Source organism: Nyctibius grandis, chromosome 2 (genome assembly GCF_013368605.1).
Source record: "Nyctibius grandis isolate bNycGra1 chromosome 2, bNycGra1.pri, whole genome shotgun sequence".
In the NCBI taxonomy this organism is placed as follows: Eukaryota; Metazoa; Chordata; class Aves; order Nyctibiiformes; family Nyctibiidae; genus Nyctibius; species Nyctibius grandis.
Window position 1 is genome coordinate 31,645,695 of NC_090659.1, and position 16,357 is coordinate 31,662,051.

General features: G+C 39.7%; 1 protein-coding gene across 6 annotated transcripts in view; it reads left to right on the forward strand.

Moving 5' to 3' along the window:
- TAB3 (TGF-beta activated kinase 1 (MAP3K7) binding protein 3) overlaps positions 1-16,357 on the forward strand; it is a 48,573-nt gene that overhangs the window by 25,610 nt on the left and 6,606 nt on the right. For 3 of the 6 annotated variants that reach the window (XM_068425185.1, XM_068425187.1, XM_068425186.1), the window contains exons 2-6: positions 2,146-2,334; positions 6,286-7,738; positions 10,949-11,109; positions 14,313-14,406; positions 16,033-16,116. In XM_068425185.1, coding sequence (XP_068281286.1) covers positions 2,233-2,334; positions 6,286-7,738; positions 10,949-11,109; positions 14,313-14,406; positions 16,033-16,116 — 1,894 coding nt within the window. In that variant the 5' untranslated portion in view covers positions 2,146-2,232. The remainder of the gene's footprint in view (positions 1-2,145; positions 2,335-6,285; positions 7,739-10,948; positions 11,110-14,312; positions 14,407-16,032; positions 16,117-16,357) is intronic. The other 3 variants (XM_068425189.1, XM_068425190.1, XM_068425191.1) reach the window with 3 other exon arrangements.

Here is a 16,357-nt window from a genome sequence, read left to right on the forward strand (position 1 = left end):
TATTATAAAAGCATTGTAGAAAAACACTGTATTGTTGATGGATCTCCTTTCTGCTCACCCATGTTACATTTGAATTTGCATTTGAAGAGAGAAGTGATGCAAAGGCTTTTGCTCATGCAAATGAAATTCTTAAAATTATTATGTACTATTTCAGATTTTCAGATACTGTCACTGTTATTCTGCAGGGGTGTTGACTGCAATTTATTCTGGTAGGGTACTCCTCCATTACTGCACTTCATCCCCTGCCTCCTGGGAAAAGGAGTGTTGTCTGGAAACGCATAGATCTTGGTTACTGCCAGGTTTTCTTTGAGAATTCTTGTGATCTGCCTTTCAGAGTATGATGTTTGTTTGTCATTTATGAAAAATAAGTTTTACAAAAGATCCCCTACTATGCGTGCAGAGATGAAGTTTTCAGGTGGCTCTTGTAGTCAGTGGAAACTCATTTCCTTTTAAAATAAAAGCGGTCTGCAGCATTGCTGCAGTGGACAGGACTGCATTGTGATTATACTATGTAAGTTTATTGTAGTATTTCTTAAATCACAGCAGGATAATTCACATATCTTGCTGTTCTTTAAACTTGTCTGTTTATCTTGAGAAAGAGTGTGATGTGACAGATACTGGATACTAGAATCAGATATGATAGAGAGCAACCCTTCCTGTAAGCATATGTTATTTAATGAATGCTAATGTCAGTTAACAGCTGTCCACGTACAAAGTAGCCAGATAGTGGAGTGGACTTGACTTCTGGTTTTGTGGTGGTGGTTGTTTTGCTCCTTTTCAGAGAAAGGAAGTAGTATTTAGAAAGAGGTGAAAAAGAAGTTGATTATTAAATATTCAAAATAATAAAAAATCAAACACCAAAGCTTTTTTACCCAAAAGCTGACATTTTATATTTCTTTGAAGATATCTATTCTATTTTCCTGCCTGTGAAAACTAAGAGACTTTCTTAGGAAACATATAGGAAACTGCTGGAATTTATTAGTATGTAAAGGTATGCATATGTTTGTGCTGATCTGTTGTACTGATCTAGATGGCTGTTAGAAGCTGAGCTAACAAGTGAAAGCTGACTGGAATACCTATACTATGTGCCACTCAGTGCCACAATTTCACTGAGATTGAGATAAGCTTGGTTTATGGGGGACTTTGAGTAGCTAATATATTGCTTGAACACCAACTCTGCTGGTATCTGACTTTCATTTCCATTTTTGAAGACAGCAGTACATTCTCTGCAGTTAAGAATTCAACTGAGTAGTAATGTTGGAAAGGCTTTTGAAGCTTAGCAATAATAGGTATGTTACAGGGTCTGTCATGCACCACCTCACGCAAAGTCTTTGTGAATCTTTACTTAGACTTCACGTACCTTTTGATTACTGCTGTGATCATGAGCCAAAAGTGAGAAAAGCATTTGTTGACTCAGACTGTATTTGCCTTCTAGTAGTCCTTGGTTATTGAAGTTCAGATAGAATCTTTTCGCTGTTAAATACAAGAATCCTGAAATGGATAGAGGGTTTTTTGTCATTAATCATGTTAGTATGAATATAATAGGTGCTTTGCAAAAATCTTAAATAGATGTTGATCATAATCCTAAAAAGGACTCTTTAAATTCTGCTTAACTCTTGTTGTGTTTCACAAAAATTGCTTCCAACTTCTTGGATTTGTAGTGATCTAAAGAGGAAAGAGTTTAAGCCCTATTACTAGAGGAGTATTTTTGGATAATTGTGCTACTTAGTTTTCCAGCCTGTTATTTCTAGCATGTTGTAAATAACAGAGACGTGCATGCTTTGTGATAACTTCAGACTTTTCTACAAACTGTTCAGAATTTCACTGAGAATATATATTTAACAGTTTCATTTTCTGCAGGTCAGATTAATTTAAGTTATGCCTACGTGGTACCACAATGGGACTGTGTGAAGACCTGAACTAGCACGTTCCAGTGAAATGTCACGTAGACATACCTGTGATATGTTAAGTGTTTTAATATTAGAATTTGAGACATGATGATTCCCACTCTTGTGAGTAAGCCGTTGTCTCTCTTGATATCTAGATCTAAAAATGTAATACAGTAATTCTTTTACACATGCAGCTGGGGAAGGAGGAAAAGCTGTTTTGATGGCTTAAAAGATAATTGATTGTGTTTTCTTACAGAAAATGCCAGAAGCCTCAGAAGACCGTAATCATTGGAAGGCCTGTTGACTTCCATTTTTTGGTAATCTGGAACATCATCCATCTGGCATGGCGCAGGGCAGTCAACAACTCGACATGCAGGTACTCCATGATCTCCGACAACGTTTCCCTGAGATACCTGAAGGAGTGGTATCTCAGTGCATGCTTCAGGTATGGTAAAGAGTTTTTAAAAGTCTGTGTATTTTATTTTTGTAGTATGAAAATTCTTTTCAGTAGCATACATTTAACATAGATTTTCGTTCTTCTGGTTTTATTTTGAAAGGATGGAATGCTCCACTACTTGCATTTTTATCCTTTTTGTACAAAGATTTTATCATTCTTCACCTATGTTTGTGGTTTTTTTTGCACTGACTATTCTTCCTTGTCTATGTGACCTGTGACTGTATGCATACAGGGAATAAGGAAAGTGGCTAATGGGATGATTATTGATGATGGCTACATAAATAACATACATGTGCTGGAGGAGATTTTAGCAAACAATGACTCATTCTTCCAAGATAAGGAACTGGCTTTAGCTTGGAATCTAAAGGTTTTCTGTCTTCATGGCATCTTTGCCACAGCTGTGCAAAAGTTTATTTTTACTTCTCTGTTTCCAAGTCAGGTGGCAGTTTTTTGTTGCGTTTTTTTTTTTTTCATAGAATCATAGAGTGATTTGGGTTGGAAGGGACCTTAAAGATCATCTAGTTCCAACCCTGCTGCCATGGGCAGGGACACCTTTCCACTAGACCAGGTTGCTCAAAGCCTCATCCAACCTGGCCTTAAACACTGCCAGGGAGGGGGCATCCACAACTTCTGTGGGCAACCTGGTCCAGTGTCTCACCACCCTCACAGTAAAGAATTTCCTCCTAATATCTAATCTAAATCTACCCTCTTTCAATTTAAAACTGTTACTCCTCGTCCTATCACTACTTGCCCTTGTAAAAATCCCTCTCCCGCTTTCCTGTAGGCCCCCTTCAGGTACTGGAAGGCTGCTAGAAGGTCTCCCGGAGCCTTCTCTTCTCCAGGCTGAACAAGCCCAACTCTCTCAGCCTGTCTTCATAGGAGAGGTGTTCCACCCCTCTGATCATCTTCGTGGCCCTCCTCTGGACTTGCTCCAACAGCTCCATGTCCTTCTTATGTTGGGGGCCCCAGAGCTAAACGCAGTACTCCAGGTGGAGTCTCATGAGAGCAGAGTTAGAGGGGCAGAATCACCTCCCTTGACCTTCTGGCCACGCTTCTTTTGATGCAGCCCAGGATACGGTTGGCTTTCTGGGCTGCAAGCAGGCACTGCCGGCTCATGTTGGGCTTCTCATCAACCATCACCCCCAAGTCCTTCTCCTCAGGGCTGCTCTCAATCCATTCTCTGCCCAGCCTGTATTTGTGCTTGGGATTGCCCTGACCCATACGCAGGACCTTGCACTTGGCCTTGTTGAACTTAATGTGGTTGGCATGGGCCCACCTCTCAAGCCTGTCAAGGTCCCTCTGAATGAATGGCATCCCTTCCCTCCAGTGTGTCGATCGCACCACACATCTTGGTGTTGTCAGCAAACTTGCTGAGGGCGCACTGATTTTTTCCATTTCTTCCTTCCACCTTCATCTAAAATCACAAATTGGAAGTGATAATAAGTGACCACACATCATAATTTTTCAAAGTCGTGGTTGTCTGGGAATACCTTCCGTTGATGGGAGGATTCAAGAGTGGAATAGAAACATGTAAGATCTGGTTTGGCCTTGTGTTGCCATGGCTAAGGTGGAACCTAATGTGATAAACTGCTTCATATGAAAGCAGCAAAGCTGTATTTGCATCCTACCTGTCCCTGGCAGAAGAGTAGGGTTACTTATAACTGTGGCTGTAATTTTTGCATTGTGTGTCTTCTAAACCGTACAAATACAAATGAATTGCTTTCAGACAAATGTAAAGTGGGGGAAGCCCTGCAATATAAAGCTTTACTTATCCTGACAGTCACCTCTTTTGTACTATTAAGTACATGATCCTTTTGATGAACTTTTGATGATCCTTTTGATGTCTGTTTAAGTCACAGACATCTTTAAACTGATAAAATTGAAGAACACCTAATGCTGCAGAAGCATATGGCGTTCTATATCTATAATACGGTGTTGTGGATAGCTAGTTAACATTACATTGCAAATATCTGTATTTTTTTTAAATGTAGAATTTGTTTCCAAACTCACTTTACGTTTGCTTTAAGATACATGAGCTGGTTTCCATTAACCTATTGCCATACATGTTCTAGATTTAAACTGGTGTGAGTTGTGGACCTATTAAAAATTGAGGGTCCTTTGAAATAACAAATATATTCCATACCCTGAGAAAATCAGATTAGAGCTTGTCGTATCTATGTTCTCTCTACCTCCACCCTGATGAAGTGACCTAAGGAAGCTGAGGACTTTCTTTATCAAGTTCTGTTTAGATTGCAAGTGGCTGATTGTAGTGGTTAACTTTTTTGAGACTGCTGTCTTGGCACTGTGGTGCTGGTTATTATTACAAGGTCTGGTTCCCATATGTTCTGGTTTTAGATTTTTCTGTGATATGTCTGGATATTCCCATTGACCACTGGGATCTAGAAGGGCAGCTTGGCATGAAGGGGAAGTAGTCAGGGAGAAGTATCCATAGAGTGAGAGCCGTACATAATTAAGTGCTGGACTCTTCTGTCTTCTGTCATGTTCAGTAGTAAGTCTTCATCTGAGAAGATGCTGAATATGTATGTTTGATAGTGAAATCATACAAAATTTTGGGAAAGTCATCTTCACTTTAGTATTAAGACTGACTAGGTATCAGTCCTTTAGAAAAGAAATGTGACTCTGACTTTTCAGCCAACTAGATAGGCTGTTGAAAATTGTATTGCCAGGCCACGTGAGTATTACTATGTATACAGACTTTATATAGTGATAGTGTTTAAAATAGAAATGAAACCATTATTAATGTATATACCTTAGAATGGAATTCTTAGCACACTAAGGAAGGCGGGGGTGTATGCTTGTATATATAAATATGTACATACTTGTTCTGGTAGGAGGTGCTGTATGTCACAGAAGGTACCAGTCTTGGATCACATGTAACAAAGTTAGGGTGCTGAGGGCCAGATGTAGTTGAACTTGACTTCAAGTGAATTTTTTTCTTTAACTACTGTTTAAATTAAAAACAAGAGCCATAGCTGATACAGGATTTTGTATGAGAAACTGGGGAGGAAAAAAAATAAATCCACAATATGGAATGCTTTCTAGTGATTTTAGTCTTTTGGAAAAGCTATCATTCATGGCGTTCTTTTAACAAGACTAGATTAAGCTAAAATGAGTGGAGAGAGGAAGAAGGGAAAGGGAATTCCCCATTATACTTTTAATTTGATTCATAATTAATTGTCTGTATAGTTTCAGCTGCTGGCACCACAGAAGAAATCAAACATTTAGAGGGGTTATTTGGTTTCCTCACTGATGTGTGAATAAACCTTTTTTTAGCCTTGAGCCTGAAATTCTTAAAGGCAGTTGAAATTATGTCAGAATTGTAACGTGCTTTATGGAATTGCCAGTACTTTTTCAAGCAATACTTTGACTTCATTTTTAAGGCACTAAATTCTGTTCTACCAAGAGAAGCTGATTTAAAATGTTGGGCTTTTAAACTTTCAGGTAAAGAGAAATACTCAGGTAAACAGTAAAATAAAGGTGAAAACAGTAAACACTCCAGGAAACATTAAAATGTGATCTGCATTTTTGTTTTGACTTTCCCATTTGCGATTTTGATCTAGTCTATTTTGATTTGTGTTGTTAGTGGAAGCAGTTAATTGTACTTACCTGTTCCTTGCAGAAGATGGCAAGAGTTCTAACCATTGCTTTCCCCAAAACGGGACTTGATTTTTTTAAATACGTCATAGTGTAGCTAATGTTACCATAACATTTTGCTAGATGCAATGTGGGCTATGTACTATTTGCATAAGATGACCTAGTAGGTGTTACCTTTATTTAAAATTTGAGTGTGTGAAATGTTATCCCTAGTTGTGTTCAAGGTGGGCTTGATTGCAGCTTCAGTTGAATGCTTGTTGAACACTGAGCAGTGGCTTTTTCTTTTGCTATTTGATAATAATAGGCATTCATTCTTACTCCTAGAACAACAACAACCTAGATGCCTGTTGTCGGGCCCTTGCACAGGAGAGCAACAAATACTTATATATGGAGTACCAGAGCCCTGATGACACCAGAATGAATAGAAATAGCCTTTTGCACATTAATCTGGGTATTCATCCTCATACCAGCTATCATGCAGGGGATGGAGCTCAACTTAATGGTGGTCGTACACTGGTACACAGTTCAAGCGATGGACATATTGATCCACAACGCACAGCAGGTAAACAGCTGATATGCTTAGTTCAAGAACCACATTCTGCTCCCGCTGTTGTGGCAGCTTCTCCTAGTTACAATCCATTTTTCATGAATGACCAGAATAGAAATGCAGCTACTCCTCCTCCACAGCCACCTCCACAGCCATCTTCCATACAACCAGGAATGAACACGTCTGCTATGCAAGGCCCTCCTCCCACGTATATGCACATACCTCGGTACAGTACAAATCCCATTACTGTTACAGTATCACAAAACCTCCCCTCTGGACAGAGTGTACCCAGAGCTCTACAAATTCTTCCACAGATTCCAAGCAATCTTTATGGGACTCCTAGCGCTATTTATATAAGACAAACATCTCAAAGTTCTTCAGGACGACAGACTCCTCAGAATACACAGTGGCATTCATCGCCACAGGGCCCAGTTCCACATTATACTCCCCGTCCTCTACCTGTGTATCCACATCAACAGAACTACCAGCCTTCTCAGTATTCTCCTAAACAACCCCAGATCCCTCAGTCAGCTTTTCGGTCGCCACCGGCATCTCAGTGTCCCTCTCCCTTTGGCTCTCCTCAACACCAAGTTCAACCTCCTCAATTGGGTCATCAGAGTTCACATGTTTTCATGCCTCCTAGTCCTTCAACTGTCCCACCCCATCCGTATCAGCAAGCATCCCAGACTTTTCAAAAACAGGGCGGTCACTCTGTATCGTATCTTCCTCCTTTTGCTGGACCTAGTTTATCCAAAGGTTCCATGAATAAAATAGAAATTACAGTTGAGCCACCACAAAGACCTGGGACTGCAATGAACAGAAGTCCTTCACCAATAAGTAATCAACCATCTCAACGAAACCAGCACTCACTGTATGCAGCCACTACTCCTCCTTCAGGCTCTCCATCAAGAGGTATGTCGGGTCAACCCAAACCTCCATTTAGTGTTAATCCAGTATATATTACCTACACTCAACCAACTGGACCTACAGGTGCACCAACACAGTCTCCTCGGGTAATGGTATCTCAGCCAAACCCAACCATTTTTAAAATCACAGTAGGTCGAGCACCGACTGAGAATCTTTTAAATTTAGTGGACCAAGAAGAGCATTCTGCAGCACCAGAACCTATTCAGCCTATTTCTGTAATCCCAGGATCTGGAGGAGAAAAGGGAAGCCATAAGTATCAGAGAAGTTCTAGTTCTGGATCAGACGACTATGCTTACACTCAAGGTAAATGTTTCACCCTGCAGATTGTATTACTGTAAAATGCATTTTCAGCTTGATTTTGCTACTTACTGAGTGAGAATTTTTGAACCCATACAAAGAAGAATAGAAATTGCACCAAAAGTCTTCTAATGAGTTTGCTCTGATTTTTAAAAAATTTTGCCAGATTTCAGTCTAATACATAATTTCTGAGGTTCTTAGAGTTGCTATGCTTTTGATATTAAGGGAATTTCTTAAAAGAAAACACTGCAGCTAACAAGAGTAAGTGGTTTGTTCATATACTGTGCATCTGATTTGTAAACTCTGCATTGAAGAACTGTCGTGGATTTACATCAGGATTTTATTAATTTTGTATTTGTTCCATACTTGGGTGCTTTATAAAACCTGAAGCACTAACTTCTGCAGGGAAATTGAATCCAATTTGTTTGGTTTAGTTTGAAGAATATTAAGTGAAAGAGGAGAGGGAGGTAGGATTGCAGCTAAAATTGCTTTGGGTATCAACACAAATCATATTTTTGTTTTGAAAGGTATTAAAATAACTATTTCGAAGAACTGGATCGAAAGTTCACTTCTTCCACTTAGAGTTTTCAAAGAGGAGGAAGAGATTGGCAGGCAAATTTTAGGATGTGTGTTCTGCTGCATAGGGATAGAACATAGTTAGTCTTAATGCCATGTATAAATGAAGAATTAAGTACTTTAGTAAAAAAAAATAAATGGTGAAATCTAACCTTCAACTGAAAACTGCTTTTCTCCAACTAATCTGCTTTATAGATTTGAAACATTTAAAATTGAGCAAATGAATCAGTCTGCAAGCATTCAAACCAATCATTTGGGGTAATGACAGAATGATAATCGGCAGCAATTATTTAAAGAATGTGCTTTATTTCTGGATTTGTGTTTGGAAAAGAGAGTCTATTCCTCCATTGCTCCTTCTAGCCTTCCTTTCACTTTAGAGGGCTGAAAATAATGGTTATAATGCTGCCCTGTCATTCTTGATTTCTTATTTTGATTTGTGTCTTTTCAGCTGTTCTAACTCATCAACAAAGAGCTGTTCTGTACCTGGTAGACCCAATTAGAAATTTTATGTAGACAGAATGAACACCAGTAGGTCTGTAACTCCTAGGCCATATGCTTTGTTTGGTAGCGTTCCTGTTGCAGCTTCATTAACGATTGTCAGTTATGTGAGAAAACTATAAGTAGCTTCACATAACTGAGAAAAACATATTCTGAAATGTAGAAATTAGGTTTTGCGTTTGTGTCTTTGACTAGATTTGTGCCTTTGGAGAACAAAACCAATAGATATAGTTAGTATATGCTTTTTAGGGCATCTGCTTTTGTGGCAATACCTACCACAGCTGGGACCTTATTATAGCCTTTGGTATTGCTGCACTCTGATGGAAATAAATTGTAGAAGAATAAATGTTATATTTTTTACTACCACGAAGGAGTCCTAAAGAAGAGTATATTTAACAGCTTAATATAGGGAACAAGTTTATTTAATTTTCTTTTGAATATGAACCATTGTGAAAAGTGTCACTAAAAATCCATTCTGGTGTCTGTACTTCCACTGTTTCTTTGTAGCGTGAGTCATGTCTGCTGAGTTGTACTAGAGTATAATGTGAAGCTGTGTAATGTAGTCATATCAGATGTTAAATTGGAAGAGTCACACAAAGACAAGGTTTAATAGTAATAGTGGAAAATCATGCAGCCTGGTATCTGTACTTTTTTTTTTTAAATTTTGTGATCTCTTAAACTCTACTTGGATGACTTAAGCTACTTCAAAAAGTAGAGAACAGTTTTGTTCAGTGGTATTGGTGCCTGTATTATAAAAACATCTGATGTTATTCTTGGATAGGATTTTCAGTGTTTATTCTTTGTCCGTGAATTGGTGGATCCATACAAAATGCAAAGTACAGTGCTACTTCTTTCCACAGAATACTGCCATCTGATAAACGCTGTCATTTTTATGCGTCTGACTGGGTGATTTTTTCAATCCTCCCCTAATAAGCTGTGTCATATTGGTGATTTTTTTCTCTACCTTTTTTTTTTTTTTTAGCTAATGTGCAACTATTTTTGAGATATTGTGTGGTTTTTCTTTGCCTGTGTTGGATAGGGGTGAAGAAAAGGGCAGGTAGGTGCTGGCTGGTGCTTTGTATAAAATAGCATTTTGCAGGTTCTACAACATCTTCATACATTTGAACAGTTTGCTGGAACATTGTTATATGAGCAGCGTGCTTGTCTGCCCCCCAGCAAATTTCTCTTATTTTTCTCTGTGCTAGTAAACTCTAATCAGACAAAACCATCCAGATCAGAAAATGCTGAGCATCACACTAGTTGACTTGACCAGCTTTACATCACAATGAAATACTGAGAAACACTGTTCCTGCAGAAACTGATTATTATTTTCTAGCTAGTCAAAATTCTTTCTTTGGCTGCTCTGGGAGCCCAACGTCATCTTGTAACTGAGAGTCATAAATTTCAGTACCATGACAAAAATATGAGGGAATGATTAACAGCAGAGAGAGGTTAGAGGACAGCAAATCAGCTCTATTGTAGAATTAAAGACTCTGAAGCACCTGAGCTGCCCCCACTTCTTATTTTCTGGATTCTCTGATTTGTTTTATTGAAGTACTATAATTTTGCCTTTGAGCACTGGGGAACTTACAGTATTGAGAGTTACAGTACTCTCTGAAAAGCTAAGACTATTTAAAGTTGTTATAGCATAATATGTAATAGCAGTGAAAAAAACAATTAAGGACTGACATTTGGCTAATGTCTTAAGGCTAGTCTGTCAGCTGCTATTGAGCAGCAGATATGAAGTATGTGTTACCTTCTGATCTTACCTCTGGTGTTTTGGTTTTTTTTTTTTGTCAGTACAGTATTAATATGACTAGGTTGCTGTTTCATTCTGAGAAGCTGTCTCCTTGTACAGGTGCCTTTGTATTTTTGAGACGAGAAAGACCAAATGCAAAAAAAGAAGCTCTGACAAGAATGGTAATATTAACTTCAAGTTACTGTCTAAAATATATTTTTATTCTGGAAGAACTTTGTTCTAAATTGCAGTCCATTTGGCATGAAAGCATCTTCACAGTGATATTTGGCTGCATGATTATGATCACTTTCTTTTTTTTCCAGAAGGGTCACTCATGAATCTTAAGCATTCAGTTTTCCAAGTTTTTGTGTGTTAGTAACTATTTCTTCCATGTAAAACATTAGCCTTGCTGTTACATCAACGAGCAAGGATGGAGAGATTAGCAAAGGAGCTGAAGCTTGAGAAAGAAGAGCTCGAACGCCTGAAAGCCGAGGTCAATGGTATGGAGCATGATCTAATGCAGAGACGGCTTCGAAGAGTTAGCTGTACAACTGCAACTCCAACAGTAAGCAATTTGTTAGTATTTTAATTCAAGATACAAATTTACTTCTTATGTTTTCATGAACTAAAGTATTATAACAAAAAATATTTTGCAATATTTTCAATCTTGGAGATGATTTTTGTAAGCTCTTGGGGTTGTCATAAGCCAGTTCTTACAATTTAAGAAACAGACGTGTGTCCAGCTTTCTTAGTGTTCACAACAGAATTTCTGAAGTCAGTATACATGTGCTTTTCTGGACCACAGAACTGAACAGATAGTTACTTTCCTAGCAACCTATAAAAGTGTATGTCCAAGTCAATTTAAAGAGCCTGAGCCATATACAGCTTGGTGTTAATGCAGGAAGGTTTCACTTTTTTTTTAAAAGGTATTTTGTTATATTGAGGTATTTTGTTGTTTGAGACCTTGCATCTCCTAGACAATCTATTTCCCATTTGGTATGTGCAGGATGTGCCAAGTAACTTTTCAGTGGCAGTGTTAGCTCAAATAGTTGGCACCTCTCTCTCCTCTTTTCCTTGTTGATGCTTCCTATCTGCGTGACTTCTACCTGCAGGTGACTCTAGCCCAAACATCTGTGTGGCTCTGATAAGAGAATTCATCTGACTGGTGCAGTTATTAGACAAATCAGTTCAGACTCACTCACTATGTTGACATAAACAATGCACACAGATGTAGGCTGGAAAGCATAGTAGGGGCTGTTAGCTCCTTAACTAGTATAGCTGCTGTATGTCTCACCTGTTTCAGGGCAGCATTTGACAGGTATGTTCCAGGGAGGAATACAGAGGCACTGTCTTGAGTGCACAAGGCTGAGGTTAGGAAAGCCAAGCCCAACTGGAGTTGAATCTGGCACAGGATGTCAAAGACAAAAAGAAGGGCTTCTATTAGTACATAGGTGACAAAAGGAAGGCTAGTGAAAATGTGAGCCCGGTGCTCAACGAGACCTGGTTACATAGGATATGGAAAAGGCTGATATACTGAATGCCTTCTTTGCCTCAGTCTATACAGGCCTTCAGAAATCCTGAGTCCCAGAGACTCTGGGAAAAGTCTGGAGCAAGGAAGGTATGCCCTTGATGGAAGAGGATCAGGTCAGGGAATACTTAAGCAAAGTGGATGTACATGAGTTCATGGTCCTGGATGGGGTGCACCCACAAGTGCTGAGAGAGCTGGCAGATGTCATTGTGAGGCCACTCTAGATAATCTTTGATTGATCATGGCATTTGGGAGAAGTGCACGAAGACTGGAGGAAAGCAAATGTCACTTCTGTCTTCAAGAAGGAGGACCTAGGGAACTACAGGCTGGTCACCCTCACCTTGTTTCCTGGGAAAGTGATGGAGCACTTCCTGGAGACCATTTCCAGGCACATGAAGGACAAGAAAGTGATCAACAGGGGTCAGCATGGATTCACCAAGGGGAAGTCAAGCTTTACCAATTTGATAAACTTATAGGATGAAAAGACTGGCCTGGTAGATGAGGGGAGAGCAGTGGTTATTGTCTACCTAGACTTCAGTAAGGCTTTCAACATTTTCTCCTGGAGGATCTTCATAGAGAAACTGATGAAGTATGGGCTGGATGAGCAGACAGTGAGGTGACTGAAAACTGGCTGAACAGCCAGGCCAAGAGTGTGGTAATCAGTGGCACAAAGTCTGATTGGAGGCCAGTAGTCGGCAGTGTACCACAGGGGATCAATACTGGGTCTGATCGCATTTAATATCTTCCTTAATGATCTGGATGATGGGGCAGAGTGTACTCTCAGCAAGATTGCTGATGACACAAAACTGGGAGAGTTGTGCTGGCATTCAGAGGGACCTCAGTAAGATGGAGAAATGGGCTGGCAGAAACCTTATGCCATCCAGCAAGGGGAAGTGCTAAGTCCTGCACCAGTATAAGCTGTGGGCCGACCAGCTGGAAAGCGGTTTTGCAGGAGAGACCGTGGTGGTCCTGGTGGAGACCAAGCTGAATATGAGCCAGCAATGTGGCAAAGGCAGCTAATGATGTCCTTGGCTGCATTAGGAGTGTTGCCAGCAAGGGGAAAGAAGTTACCTTTTCCCTTTATTCAGCACTGGTGAGGCCACACTTGGAGTATGGTGTCCAGGATTGGGCTACCCGGTACAAGAGAGAGATGTGGTCATACTGGAGAGTCCAGTGAAAGGCGATGAAGATGATGAAGGGACTGGACCATCTCTCCTGTGAGGACAGACTGAGAGCTGGGACTGTTCAGCCTGGAGAATAGAAGGTTCAGGGGGGATCTTATCAATGTATATAAATACATGAAAGGAGGGTGCAAAGAGGACAGAGCCAGGCTCTTTCCACTGTGACAGGACCAGAGGCAATGGGCACAAACTGAAACACAGGAGGGCCCCTCTGAACATTAGGAATCACTTTTTTACTGTGTGGTTGACTGAGCCCTGGCACAGGTTGCCCAGAGCAGTTGTGGAGTCTTCATCCTTGGAGATATTCAAAAGCCATCTGCCATCTGGACAGAGGACTTGGACCAGATGACCTCCAGAGGTCCCTTTCAACCTCAGACATTCTGTGATTTTGTGACTGTGATGCTGGACAGGATAGTTATTCCTACATACACGTTAATAATCACTGCTGCGAGTGTTAAGAACACTTTGTTATTCCAGTAACTTGGAGTTTCTTAATGATATGCAAATATATGGACTTAAATAACTGATTCTTCTGTTAAGAACAGTTACTGTCTTGCAGCGTTGAACAATTTAAATGTACTGGGCTAGAAGGTTTGGCATGTTGGAGCTCCTTGAGGTGATGCAAATAAACAAACTTCTGACCTTATTTGGTTATAATCAAGTAATAATGTGAACTGCAGCTTGTATTCTGTTTCGTGATCATCTTGATGTGAACTCATGTAGCAAGTCATCAATTTGTACAGAATTTTATAACGTGTATGGTTTTATAGTCTTGAGCTCAACTGTCTTCTTACTAATGAATTTTAATATTAACTAACTTGTTCATTTTTGTTGGTTTGGTTTCTTTTCCTCTTCAAATGCCAATAGAAGAATGTTTTTTGAGGAAATAAATTGGGTAGGGGGGACAGGACAGACAGTGGAATCTTGGCTGTTGTTTTCAGTGTGTTATCTATACTCAGTTTCTAATAAAGCTGTTAACAAAGATATAGCAATGTTATTTCCGTGTCAGATAAGTTACTGACTTTCCCACAATTACTATTTTGGGTTGTTTCTTTCTAGCCTGAGGAAATGACCAGATTGAGAAGCCTCAACAGACAGCTCCAGATAAATGTTGACTGTACACTGAAAGAAGTTGATCTCCTTCAATCTAGAGGTATAGAACTGATAGTTTTTTAAAAACTTAAGTTAACTGTGGGTGGGAGTGTTGCAGACAACACCGAGCTGGGCAGGAGTGTTGATCTGCCTGAGGGTAGGAAGGCTCTACAGAGAGATCTGGACAGGCTGGATCGATGGGTCAAGGCCAACTGTATGAGGTTCAACAAGGCCAAGTGTCAGGTCCTGCACTTGCGTCACAACAACCCCACGCAACGCTACAGGCTTGGGGAAGAGTGACTGGAAAGCTGCCTGGCGGAAAAAGGACCTGGGGCTATTGGTTGACAGCCGGCTGAATATTAGCTGACAGTGTGCCCAGGTGGCCAAGAAGGCCAAGAGCATCCTGGCTTGTATCAGAAATAGTGTGGCCAGCAGGATGAGGGAAGTGATCATCTCTCTGTACTCAGCACTGGTGAGGCCACACCTCGAATACTGTGTTCAGTTTTGGGCCTCTCACTACAAGAAAAACATTGAGGTGCTGGAGAGACCCCAAAGAAGGGCAGTGAAGCTGGTGAAAGGTCTAGAGAACAAGTCTTATGAGGAGCAGCTGAGGGAACTGGGGTTGTTTAGTCTGGAGAAAAGGAGGCTGAGGGGAGACCTTATCGCTCTCTACAACTATCTGAAAGGAGGTTGTAGTGGGGTGTGTGTTGGTCTCTTCTCCCAAGTAACAAATGAGACGAAACGTCCCCAAGCTGTGCCAGGGGAGGTTTAGATTGGATATCAGGAAAAATTCCTTCACCGAAAGAGTTATCAAGCATTGGAACAGGCTGCCCAGGGAAGTGGTGGAGTCACCATCCTGGGAGATATTTAAAAGACATGTAGATGTGGTGCTTCGGGACATGGTTTAGTGGTGGACTTGGTAGTGTTAGGTTAACAGTTGGACTCAATGATCTTAAGGGTCTTTTCCAACCTAAATTATGCTATGATTCTGATATAGTATGTGCTTAAATGTGGATATTTGGACTCTTCAAAGTTCAATTTTGATCATCAATATCAGTTTATCTCTAAAAGGCGTATTTTTTTCAGTTGCAAAGTGATAAATTTGACTTGCTGATATTTCTGTTGGCCAAGTTAAATTACATTACCAATGAAGTGGTGACTTAAAAGTGACTTTGTGAAGAGCAAATTTTTAAAAAAATACTCCTTAGTGAAGGTTCTTTACTTAAAAATTTAACTTTTTGCTGACAAAGGCTCTGACCAAGTAATACAAAGCAGAACTACAGGTTGCAACCAAGAAGTTGACAAACAGAAGGTCTACTTAGGTCTTTAAAAATCCTCTTTCTGCAACAGAAACTTGACATAAATACCATCAAATAGACTAGAATATGCATAGTCCTCCTTTTTTACCAAGAATGTGTCCTACAGGAAGATTTAAATTTTCACATAGTTTTAAAGCAATACAGAACGTTGAGCTGGAGTTGGTTCTTTGATATGGAATTAGCCTGCTAAAAATTACTGGAATCAACACAAAACTGAAAATATGTGACAAAAGACTACTCGGGGAAAAAGCTAATATATGTCATAATAGAAAAATGTATAAAATCTGAAGTCTCTAGATGTTCATATCACTGGCATAGGCATGTAAGTAACCTTGGAGTTACGCCTTCTTACTTTTCTTTTCTGACAGGGAACTTCGATCCGAAAGCCACATGTAACTTCTATGATAACATAGAGCCTGGTCCTGTTGTGCCACCAAAGCCATACAAAAAGGGTAGGTCAACAAACAAGCATGAAGTTACCTAATCTGCATTGAGAAAGATGCTTTTTTTTTTCTTCTTTTTTTAAAAAGCCCTGTGATGACAGGAAGCAATTCTAATTATTGTAACTTTTCTCTATATATAAACCAAAACAGAATGGTTTTATATATGTTTGTAAATACTGTTATTCACTATTTAAAAAAGAGTTGAAAGTATACAAATTTTTGCGTGTTAACTTGAGCTTCCTAATTATTT